The 12,009-nt window shown below is 38.3% G+C and overlaps 1 protein-coding gene across 1 annotated transcript in view; it reads left to right on the forward strand.

Annotated features, from left to right (window-relative positions):
* Positions 1-2,907: 2,907 nt before the first annotated feature.
* The window catches only part of C8A (complement C8 alpha chain), a 72,253-nt gene continuing 63,151 nt past the window's right edge, over positions 2,908-12,009 (forward strand). Inside the window, exon 1 of the mRNA XM_069592718.1 lies at positions 2,908-3,199. Within this exon, the coding sequence (XP_069448819.1) occupies positions 3,123-3,199 (77 nt within the window). The 5' untranslated portion in view covers positions 2,908-3,122. The remainder of the gene's footprint in view (positions 3,200-12,009) is intronic.

The raw sequence follows: 12,009 nt of genomic DNA on the forward strand, positions 1-12,009 counted from the left end.
TTATCTGCAACATTATATTGAGGATTAAATGAGAAAATATACCTGAAACTACCATGAAATTATGAAGTATTTTTAGTCCTTTGGTCAATCACTCAATATTTCTCAGGAAAGATTCAGTGGTCAATGATAAGGGTGACAACAAAGGAGAATCAGACAGAATTTACCCTCAAGAAACCTTCATTTTCAAGATATACAGCACTCTGTTGGAAGAACTTAACATATGGCAAAAATGAAAAGTGCTGGTGATGTATTTGTAAGGTTCGAAGATAAAAAGGAGACACCTTCCAGATGGGGCCATCAGCGAAGGCTCTATGATGGACCTGCTATTTGAGAAAACACTTGGCTGAAGAGAAGCAGATAATGGATAAAAGTCATCCAGATCCAGCATGAGCACGATCACGGCAGTGAGAAAGTGTGAGAAAGGTGAGGGGGAACTAGACCGTAATGTGCAGGATAATTAGAGGGTTGTGGCTCATACGTTTGCAAAGATGGATTGGGCTTTTATGGAGGAATTTGGACTTCTAACCTCACAGGAAATGGAGGATCCACAGAAGGTCTTTGAGCAGGAGAGCGATGTTTTCAGATCCAGCTTTCCTGAAGGTGAATCCAGCTGTAATGCATAGGGAGGGTTGGAGTGAGGTCAAACAGAGGCACCCTAGGAGTCTATTAGACAAGTTTAGGAGAGAGCCAAGGCCCTGAAATGGATCAGAGGGAAAGTGAAGGAGAGAAGCTTGGAGGGAAAATATTATAGGATTTAAGGAAGCAAGCTGGAGGTGTGGAAGGTGAAAGAGGTTCCCTGAAGTTAAGGAGGAATCCTGGGTGCCCCTGAAGTCCTGGTTGAGGGGACTTGCACAGGGAAATGCCAAGAAGGAACTGATCTAACAAAAAAGACAATATGATCTGCGTGCAAAAAGAAAAAGAAGCTTACTTCACCAGGATTCCAGGGGTCAGGGAAGAGCAGACCACTCTTTTGGTGGTGTTTCCCAACCTTGGCACTATTGACGTCTGGGGCTGGAGAATTCTTTGCTGGGGGACCTGCCCTCTGCACTGTAGGGTGTTTAGCACCCACTAGATGCCAGCCACACAACCTCCAAAATTGTGACAACCATAAAAGTCCCTGGAAATTTCTAAATATTCCCCAAGGGGCAAAGTCATTGCCTCTGAGACCCCTGTCGTAGGGAGAGGTCTGCTCCTTATGAGAATCGCTGCAGAAACTGCGGAAGGAAAATTTGAGCCACATGCCCCAGGGAGCTGATGACCTGGTTCAGACTCTGGACTTTGGATGGACCTGGAGGGAAGACAGAGGCACCTAGGGAGTTGGTGGAAAGAAGTGGGTTCCACATGTGCCTCCCAGAGCTGCCGCTAGGGTGTCCAGATATAACACCTCCCATCACATCCACATGTCAGTAAAAGCATTATGAGGTATTAATCATGGCTAGATTACTTGAGGAAAAAGTAAAAGAACAGAGTTTTCCAAATAGGTCAGAAGGATTGTAAAATTACAGCCAAGAGGACCCAGGAGTCAAAACAAAGACAGGGAGGAAGAGAGACACAGAAGTCAGAGACGGGGCAGGTGGGGGATGGGGTGCGGTTTCTAGGGCCTGGAATAATTGGTATTCACCTCTGTCAAACTGCACCTTAATCTCTGAAGAAATAGAGATAATAACAACCGAGGACCTTGTTTAAATCTCCAAAATTAAACCACGAACAGATTTCTTAGGCATGCAAGCTATTCAGTACATTTTTTAAAAATAATTTTGAGATGAATAATGAGAGTACTGGCCAATCCTGCTAATGATAGAATCTAATGATTGCTGAGGATATCAAGACAGTTGTCTATTCCTGAGCAGCTTAACTTCTCTGGATCTTCATTTCTTCAACTGCAAAATGAAATGAATCATTTCCATCTCATAAACTTAGTGTGAGGATTAAGTAAAATAAGACAAATGAAATGCCTGACACATGTTCAATTATTATCTTTCTATCTAACCATCTCTATGTAATTGATTTATGACTATGTCTGGACGAGTAAGAGAAGGTATGTAGACATGGTGCCATCAGTCCAGTGTGTGGTTGTTGTTAAAATTCTAGAGGATGCTTTTGGAGATGTCCATTTAAGGCAACTGGTTCCCTGAAGACACAAATATGCTAGAAATATTGTATGACTCTTATATGTGGACCCTAAAAAAAGAAATGATTCAAATGAACTTATTTACAAAACATAAACAGACTCACAGACTTAGAGAATAAATTTATGGTTGCCAAGGGGGAGGAATAGGGAGAAGGGAGAATTAGAGAGTTTGGGATGAATATGTACACACTGCTATACGTAAAATGGATGACCACCAAGGACCTACTGTATAGCAAGGGGAACTCTGCTCAATGTTACGTGGCAGCCTATATGGGAGGGGAGTTTGGGGAAGAATGGATACATGTATATAGATGGCTGAATCCCTTTGCTGTCTACCTGAAAATATCACAACATTGTTAACTGGCTATACTCCAATATTTAAAAAAAGGTAAAAAATAAAAACAAGATGGTAATGATACCCAATGTCTGGATGAGAGGTGGAAAGCCCATTCAGTTATCCACATTTCTCAGACCCCAGATGTTTGGCAATACGTTGGAGAACTTCCCCATGTAACCGGTAGCATTTCCTGTATTTTGCTGGCTGTTTATGGCTGAGTTGAAATGCCAGTATTAGCCTTATTTCAGTCTTACAAAACAAACTGATCTGACCGTAGAAATTCCAGCAGCTACTTGAAAAGATCATGAATTCTGGAGCTATATCTTGCTTTGGTTTTTGCCTCATTCTGAAAATAAGATCCCTCTGCTCAGCTGATATTGGTTATTATAAATATCCTCCTTTCCTTAACCATATATATATTGTTTTTCCAAAGATCCAAGGGGCAGTGGCCTTTGGTATTTAGGATTTTAGGGCATTTGGCTAATCAATACCCTAGTAAGTAATTAACCGTATTTGAATGAGAATCAAGTGAGTTTTTTTTTTTTTTTAGTTTCAAACATTAGATAGATCCCAGACTGTAGATGTCTTTTATTCCAACTCCCTGAGTAGTTTTATTGCTCTCTAGGTAATACAGGTTGGTAGCTCCTGGATGAGATGTTTGCTGCTGCTTTTTTCCTCTTATTTTTGATGACTTGTCAGCCTGGGGTAACCATACAGGAGAAGGTGAACTGGTGAGTTGGCCAAGAGCTTCTGCAAAATTTGCATTTTAAAGGGTTACTTAGCCGGGAAATGAGCTGCTGTCATTTTTGCAACAGGCTGTTATAGGATGGAACGTGACTTTTTTCCACGCTATTGCTAATTCAGTGAAGGACTCCAGGTCAGTAAAAAGAGCATTCACTTGGTGTCAGATAGGCCTGTGTGCAAATCCAAGATTTAGGAGCTGGGTCATCTGGACTAAATCACATAATCTCTTTTCACTTGTTTCTCGATTGGTCAAATGAAAATGATGATACCCCTTCTGTAAGAGTTGCTTAGCACAGTTGTTCTGTGCTAAGTTGCTTCAGTCGTGTCCGAGTCTTTGCGACCCCATGGACTGTAGCCCACCAACCTCTACTGTCCATGGAATTCTCCAAGCAAGAATAATGGTGTGGGTTGCCATTTCCTTCTCCAGGGGGTCTTCCCAACCCAGGGGTCGAACCTGAATCTCTTATGTCTCCTGCATTGTCAGGTCAGTTCTACCACGAGCACCACATGGATAGCCTTAATGAACATGAAATAAGATCCTGGATATAAAATATATTCAGCTTAATAAATGATAATTCTCTTGAATGATATTGGACAATTTAACCTCTGCTTGTCCGTTTGTGAATTATAAGAATACACATCTCGTAGTGTTTGGGGGAGGATAAAATTAGATAAAGTATATAAAATTATCTTGGGAAACACAGAGACTATAAAGATAGAGTCATTTCATTCCAGAAAGTCAACCTTTTGCTATGGAGGAATGAATGGAAGAGATATTTATCTATGTACACTGCATTTTATGTATTCCTTTTTCTTGAATATCCCAAACTGGCTTCATGTGTTATTGTTTGTTTTTTTTTTTTAAATCTTAACATCAAGTATTTTGTAGTGCTTAAATAGCCTCTTATTTTGCCTGTGGGATAGTTTTAAAGGGGTCCCTGTCTCCTAAACATTGAAAATTTCAAGTAGAGCAATTTTATTAAAATTCTTGTTGGATGATTCAATTTTGAATCATTATTGCTTTTAAATGCTAAGCGAGAGAGTTCCTTTAACTAACAACAGTTCAGAAGGGGGAAAGGCATTTTTATAAGCAGTTAATTTGCAACTTGTATTTCAAGCAAATACCATTTTGAAAAATCAGAAAATTCATCTCTAATAATTAGAAGATAAAAGGCCAGAGAACTGTGGTAAAGGAAATCTCTGCTGAGATACCCTTAATTATAAAAGCTAATCATTGTAATCCTTTTTGAAAATGAACAAAGAGTCTTGATGTTTGATGAACTTATCAAATAAGACAGACCAGTGAAGAGGCAAATTTGAAGTCAAGGCAAAAGCGAACCAATTAAATATGTTGCAAAGTGCTGAAGGAGGAAATCACAAGGTCTTATGTCTAATGCCAGACTGTCTGACCCTGGCTTTGCAAATGCAAAATTACATGGTGAAATAACTTGACTGGGTTCAAATTCTGGCACCAGCATGTACTATTTGCGTGATCTTAGGCAAGTTATTTAAGTTTTTTGGGCTGTAAAGTGGGAGGCAAGTAATAGGAACAATTAAGCGCATAAAAGTACTTAAAATGACACTTGGTACTTAATAAGCATTCAATGACAGCTGTTACCAGTGGTGCTATGTGACTGTTATTGTCATTTTGGGGGGTACTTTCTTCTCTCCAATGGTTGATAAAAATGAGAATAAATTTGTAATGTGCCAATTAGTATGCATCTTTTGGATTAGTCTGTGATTTCAAACTTTAAGAAAATTTAACAATGGCAAAATAAATAACTATTTTTCTCAAATAAAATCTTATATAAACACTAACATTGAAAACAGATGGTATATATTTACATTTTTAATGGCATACATTTACTTTTATAAGCTCATATTTACCATTATTATAAACTATACTGCCTGTGTGTTATTACACCATTACTATAAATTCTTAGAAAAATGGAATTGCTTGAGAAAAAATATTTTAAGATAATGTTGATGAAAAGACATTATAATATTCAGCTCAAAAATCATGACTCTCTTATGCGTTTTATACAAAAAATACATTTCAGCGTGTGTGTTGCTTTAAAAAGCTAAAAGATTTTTTCCATCCTTTTAATTTATTGAGATTTGTTTTACGACAAAGAATATGCTCTTAGTGAATATTTCACGGGTACTCCAAAGTGTGCTCTCATCTGTTGTTGGGTGCAGTTTTAAGTCATTAAGTTGGTTGTTAAAGCTGCTCAAGTTTCACCTCCTTGTCTAACAATTACTGAGGGAAAGATGCTGCAATCCTCAACTATATTTTGCATTTATCTGTTTCTCCTTTTAGTTGTTTGCCTCATGTATTTTGAAGCTCTCTTGTTATCTATCTATATACAGGTTTATACATGATTTGCCCCTTTATCATTACAAAAGGCTTTATATCCCTGGGCTGTGCATGGCGATTTTTTCCCCCAATATTTTGTTTTAACTTATCTGACTCTTTATATTTTGCAGTATGACTCATGCAGATAACATACAGGCGGGTCTTACTTTATTATCTAGTCTAACAATCTCTGTCTTTTAATCATAGTATTTATTCCACTTATATAAGATGTAATTACTGATACTCATGGGTTTGGGTTTACTAATTTTCTATTTGTTTTCTACTTGTCCCATCTGTTCTTTGTTTCTGTTTTCCTCCTTTTTTGTCTTCTTTTGGATTTATTTTTTTTTCTAATTCCAAATCACTTATTAGTGATTCTGTTTTATTTATTTATTTTGGCTGTTACTCTAAGCTTTGCAACATTCATCATTAACTTATCACAGCCTACCTTCAAATAATATCGTATCACTTCTAACACCATTATTATTTTTCCTAAAAACTTCTTTTGACCTTTCTTATGGTCAGAATGAATTTTGGTGAGAGAATGATCCATTTTTATTAGTCAGAAGAGCTCTTTATTTTGCCTTTTTTGAAGGATATCTTTGATGAATAAGAAATTCTACATGAAAAGTTTCGTCTTTCCCGTCCACATGACTTTGAAGATATCATTCCATTATCTTTGGCTTGTATAGCCTTTGAGGAAAAGTCTACTTTGCTATTCTTTGTGTGTCAAACTTTTTTAAAAAATGGACTCAAATATTTTATCATTGATTTCCAGCAGTTTGATTATGATGTGCCTTGGTGTGATTCTGTGGATTTATAGTTCACATCAAATTTGGGGGGAAATTTGCTTTTATTAATGCAAATATGTTTTCTGCCGCATACCCTCTCCTCTCCTTCTGACTGTAGATATAGTCTGCTACTTCATATTATCTTACAGGGCCCTGAGGCTCTCTTCTTTTTTTAAAAATGGTTTTTGGCAGCATTTTTTCTCTGTTTCATTTTGTAAATACTATCATAACTTCAAGTTTACTGATCTTTTCTGCAATATTTAATCTTTTTTTTTTTTTTTAGCCCATTCAATGAATCTTTCATTTTGGTTATTATAATTTTTCAGCTTTAAAAGTTTCATTTGGTACTTTTTTTTACATATTTCACTTCTCATAATGTTTATGATTCCCTTTAATATACTTAAAATAACTCTCTTAAAATCATTGTTTGCAACTTCCATCACTTTTATTTAATGGGTCTTTAGAATTAGGAAGTACTTTGACATCAAACTGAATCCACTCATGTTACAGATAAGGAAACTGAGTCCCAGAAAGAGAAGTGGAATATTAAATAACAACCAGACTGTTTTCTCTAGGAATTTTATGAGTATTGACAAATTCAATCCTTATTATTTTCCTCAGATTGTTGTAATTATTGTCCCCAGCAGTTGAGGGCCAGAGAGGAAACAGAGCAATTTCATATGTAAGTCACACAGCTTCCTAGTGGCACAGTCAGGCCTTCTAATTCCTAGATCAGTATTACTACAGGGACTTCCCTGGTGGCTCAAACAGTAAAGTGTCTGCCTACAATGTGGGAGACCCAGGTTCGATCCCTGGGTTGGGAAGATCCCCTGGAGAAGGAAATGGCACCCCACTCCAGTACTATTGCCTGGAAAATCCCATGGACAGAGGAGCCTGGTAGGTTACAGTCCATGGGGTTGCAAAGAGTCGGACACGACTGAGTGACTTCACTTCACTTTGCCCATCAGAAAAAAAATCTTTCCATAACTGAGCACCCATTTTGATTAGCACTGTTTACAACATCTAGGACATGGAAGCAATCTAAATGTCCATCGACAGAAGAATAGCTAAAGAAGACGTGGTGCATATATACAACGGAACATTACTCAGACATAAAAAGAATGCAATAATGGCATTTGCAGCCACACGGATGGACCTAGAGATGGTTATACTGAGTGAAATAAATCAGACAGAGAGATATAAACGTCACATTATGCCACTTACCTAGATGGGCGAGATGAGGTGTGGATGGGAGGCGGATTCAAGAAGGAGGGAATATATACACATATAGCTGATTCGCTTTGTTGTATAGCAGAAACTGATACAACATGGTAAAGCAACAAAGCCCAAGCTGAAAACAAATAGCACAAATGAACTTATTTACAAAACAGAAATAGAGTCACAGATGTAAGAAAACACAGTTAACAGTTATCAGAAGGGATAAGTGGGGGAGGATAAGCTGAAAGATTGGGATTGGCATATACACACTACTATATGTACAATGGATAACTAATATGGATCTGCAGTATAGCACAGGGACATCTACTCAATACTCTGTAATGACCTATTGAGAAAAGAATCTAAAAAAGAGTGGATATATGTATGTGTATAACTGACTTAATTTGCTATATACCAGAAACTAACGCAATATTATAAACCAAATATACTCCAACAAATTTTTTAAAAAGTAAAAAAAAAAATTTAGTTTGGAATTAAGAATCCCAAAGGCTTTTATACCACTTCCAACCCAACATTTCCACCGGTGAAGAATGAACATAAATCCCTTGGGGCGGGGGGTTAAAGAAATACAAGTGAAGATCTCAAACATACAGAATAATTACATGGGTCTGTTTGTTTCTCTAAACAGATGAAATAGGCAGTGGAGCCTAATGAAATTTAAATCACCCTCCTCTTTTTTTATTTTATTTCATGGGCATCAGAGTATTCACCAAAGTATCCTGGGCCAGGGCCATATGAATATTTTCTGTAGTTGTCCAGATGACTGGAAATCAATATGTATTCAGGCTACATGAAATTTCACCTAATATAAACAGTGCAGTAGTCTATGTGACTCAAAATGAGTCTCATCACTGTGGACACTTTTTTTCTTTCGGGGTAACTAATCTCTAGCTGTACTTCAAGCAGCATTGGGTGTGGGCTTTGATGTGCGATCAACCTGGTTTTAAATCCTGGCTTCACCTCTTAGTGGCTATGCAACTTGGGTAAGTTGTTTAAACCCTTCAAGGCTAACTTTCTCATCTATAGAGATAATACATATTTCATGAGTGCTTGTCAAGAGTTAAAAGAGTTCACATAAAGCGCTGATCATAGAAGCTGGCACATGGTAAGCTTTTAGAAAACTACTTTTATTAGTTTATTTCCCTTTTGTCAGCAATCCTTCACAGTATAAATTGAAACGTTTTCTAAAAATCTTCCAATACATATTGGAATATATGTTGGAATGTTTTCCAATATAGAATTTATTCTAGTATATATTGGAATGTTCTCTAAATATGTATAGTTCAGTGTGGAATTCTATGTGTACCTGGAACACAGTAGATACTTTTTTTAAAATTCATTTGTTCATTTATTCATTCATTCATTTTCATTCAAAGGAGTCAGAAAAAGTCTTGGTGTGAATTCTTGCTTCACCGCTTACTATCGATATATTATAACTTTAAGCACATTATTTCATCTTCCTCTGAATCTGTTTTACTTATCTATAAAATAGATATAATATTCCACAGGAGTCTGATAAAATTTAAATTATATAAGATTGAATGAGATGATATATTCATACAAAAGTTTTTGTTGAATTCCCACTGTATGCCGGGTACTGTGCTCAGCACTAGGGGACCACAGTGATCAGTAGAGTCATGCTCCCCTACCTTGCAGAATTTGCAGGATAGGGGTCGACATAAAGTGCAGGAGGTTCTACACATATGGGATTATGTTAGCAAAGGGTAGGTGGGCTTTTCTGGTGGCTCAGCAGTAAAGAATCCATCAGCACTGCAGGAGCGACAGGAGACCCAAGTTCGATCCCTGGGTTGGGAAGATCCCCTGGAAGAGGGCATGAAAACTCACTTCAGTATTCTTGCCTAGAGAATCCCCATGGACAGAGAAGCCTGGTGGGCTACAGTCCACAGGGTTGCAAAGAGTCAGACATGACTGATGAGACTTAATATGCACGGTGGGACGCAGAAAACCATCTGGAGGAAATGAGGCCTAACTGAACTGGGACAGTCTGGGCAGACGGATGGGGTGTGATTACTCCATGTGGAAGAAAGAGTATTATGCATATTGTGGGAGAGCCTGGAAAAGGGTCAGAACTAGAAGTTCTGTGTGGAATTCTATGCGTACCTGGAACACAGTAGATACTGCTCAGTCTTTCATTCATTTCTTTTCATTCATTCATTTAATACATATTCCAGGTATGCTTATGGGCTTCCCAGGTGGCTCAGTGGTAAAGAATCTGCCCACAATGAGGGAGATCTGGGTCTGATCCCTGGATTGGGAAGATCCCCTGGAGAAGGAAATGGCAACCCTCTCCAGTATTCTTGCCTGAAAAATCCCATGGACAGAGGAGCCTCATTGGCTATAACCCTTGGGGTCGCAAGAGTCCAACACGACTTAGTGACTAGACAAACAAACAAGAAAACAGGTATGGTCCATAGCAAACAAAACAGATAATGTCCTGACTCTCACAGAATTTACAGTGTAGTGATGGAATCAGTCAGTAAGCATGTAAACTGAACATTTCAGGAAAAATTGTGGTAAATACTATGAAGTAAACAAAAAGGGTCTTTAATAGAGGCTATCAGAGCAAAAGGTTGTTGCTGAGCCATGAAAGACGCTGGGATTCTTGACCTCCAGAGAAGAGGAATTCAATCTAGGGCCAGTGACAAAGCTTGATCGCTCAGAGCTTTTGTGTAATAAAAGTTCTATTAAAGTATAAAAGAGATGGAGAAAGCTTCTGACATAGACATCAGAAGGGGTCAGAAAGAGTGCTGCCCTGCTAGCCTTTAGCAGTATGTTACATACCTATCAGCAAGCTGTTAATTAGAGAAAAGAGATGTCTCAAAACTCAGAGTGGCACCAGACCCCTCACCCACAACATACATTTTGAGATAATATTGGCACAAGGTGAGTCATCCCAGGCCATAAAATGATTGACATGAATCTTGAAGAAAGGCAGATTTCCAAGCAAATGTATGGTTTCATTAACATAGATTAAGAGAACAACTGTCTGAGTAAAACATACTGGTTTGTGAAATGGATTCTGAGTCTTAGGTGGAACCAACTTAAAGACAGAGTTTAGGGTAAATATATAGTTCGTTAATATAGCTTAAGAAAAACATTTCCATAAGAAAAACGCATTGGTTAGCTCAATGTTTGAGAAAAGTTAAGTTCAGGTGGAATCAGGTATGTGTTATGGCAACATAGAATTTTAAAAGACACCTTTTTAAATTTGTATCAAGAAGGGGAAAAAATCTAACACTGTAGCTTGTTTCCTTCTGCCACCTAAGAGAGAGATAAAAAAATGTCTAACACTTGCAGCCTATTTCTTCCATTTGCAGACACTCGGCCTTCCTGCCTGTTACCTTCTCTAGAGCAATCTAAAAATAGGCAAGTGGGAGGTTCTCTGTGGAGGTGGTTAAAATTTAAGCTGAGAGATGAAGGATGGTGAGGAGGGAGAACCCATGTGAAGAGCAGGGAGAGTGGAGAAGTCAGTACACGCTAGGAACCCCAGGGGAAATGGCTTGTCAGGTTCAAGGACCTGCAGGACTGGGACAGCATGAGATCAGGGGATTGTGTCCTGAGAAGATGTCAGAAAGGTGGTCAGGGGCCAGATCACAGAGATCCTTTGGCACCTTCATGAGGAATTTGGATTTTAGTCTATGTGTAGTGAAAAACAAACAAAAAATCACATGGAATGTCTTCTACAGGGCGGGTATTATCTGATTTCTCATTTTAAAATGTGTCTGTGCAGAGCAAAGATTGGAGGAAACTGAGTGGACCATCTCAGACCATGGGAGGCCAAGCAGTGATCTGGGTGAGAGATAATAATGTCTAAAATTAGGATGAGGCAGTCTAGATAGGCAGAAGGGAAGATACTTGAGATACATCTTGAAAGCAAAACCAACAGAAATTTCCAAAGGACTGGATATGGGTGTGAGGGCATGGAAGGAATTAAAGGCCCCTGCTAGGCACCTGGCTTGAGCAAGCGTGTGTTAGGGTTGTTCCAATTACTGACTTGGGTAAAACTGAGAGAGGAACAGGTTAAAAGAAGAAAATTAAGGGTTTAAACATGGAGCCATTAAGTTCACCATGCCTGAGAGGCATGAGTGGAGACATAAAATGGGACAATTGGATAAATAAGACAAATTTTCCAAGTTTGACGATCTCAATCTAGAGGCATTACTGCAGATGGTATGAGAAGCCCGGGAAATGGATCCCACTTTCTCAAAAATGAGAAAAGCAAAAAGGCAAGACTGTACCCTGAAGGATTCTAGTTTTCAGAGACATCAAAGAGAACTGGCCACAGAGGTAAGAAGGGAACAAGGAAGTTTGGTGCTGAAGAAGTCCAAGAGAAGAAATATTTCAAGAAGGAAATGCTGGTTAACAGAGGGCAATTAAGACCAAGCCAGAA

This window comes from Ovis canadensis, chromosome 1, assembly GCF_042477335.2.
Source record: "Ovis canadensis isolate MfBH-ARS-UI-01 breed Bighorn chromosome 1, ARS-UI_OviCan_v2, whole genome shotgun sequence".
In the NCBI taxonomy this organism is placed as follows: Eukaryota; Metazoa; Chordata; class Mammalia; order Artiodactyla; family Bovidae; genus Ovis; species Ovis canadensis.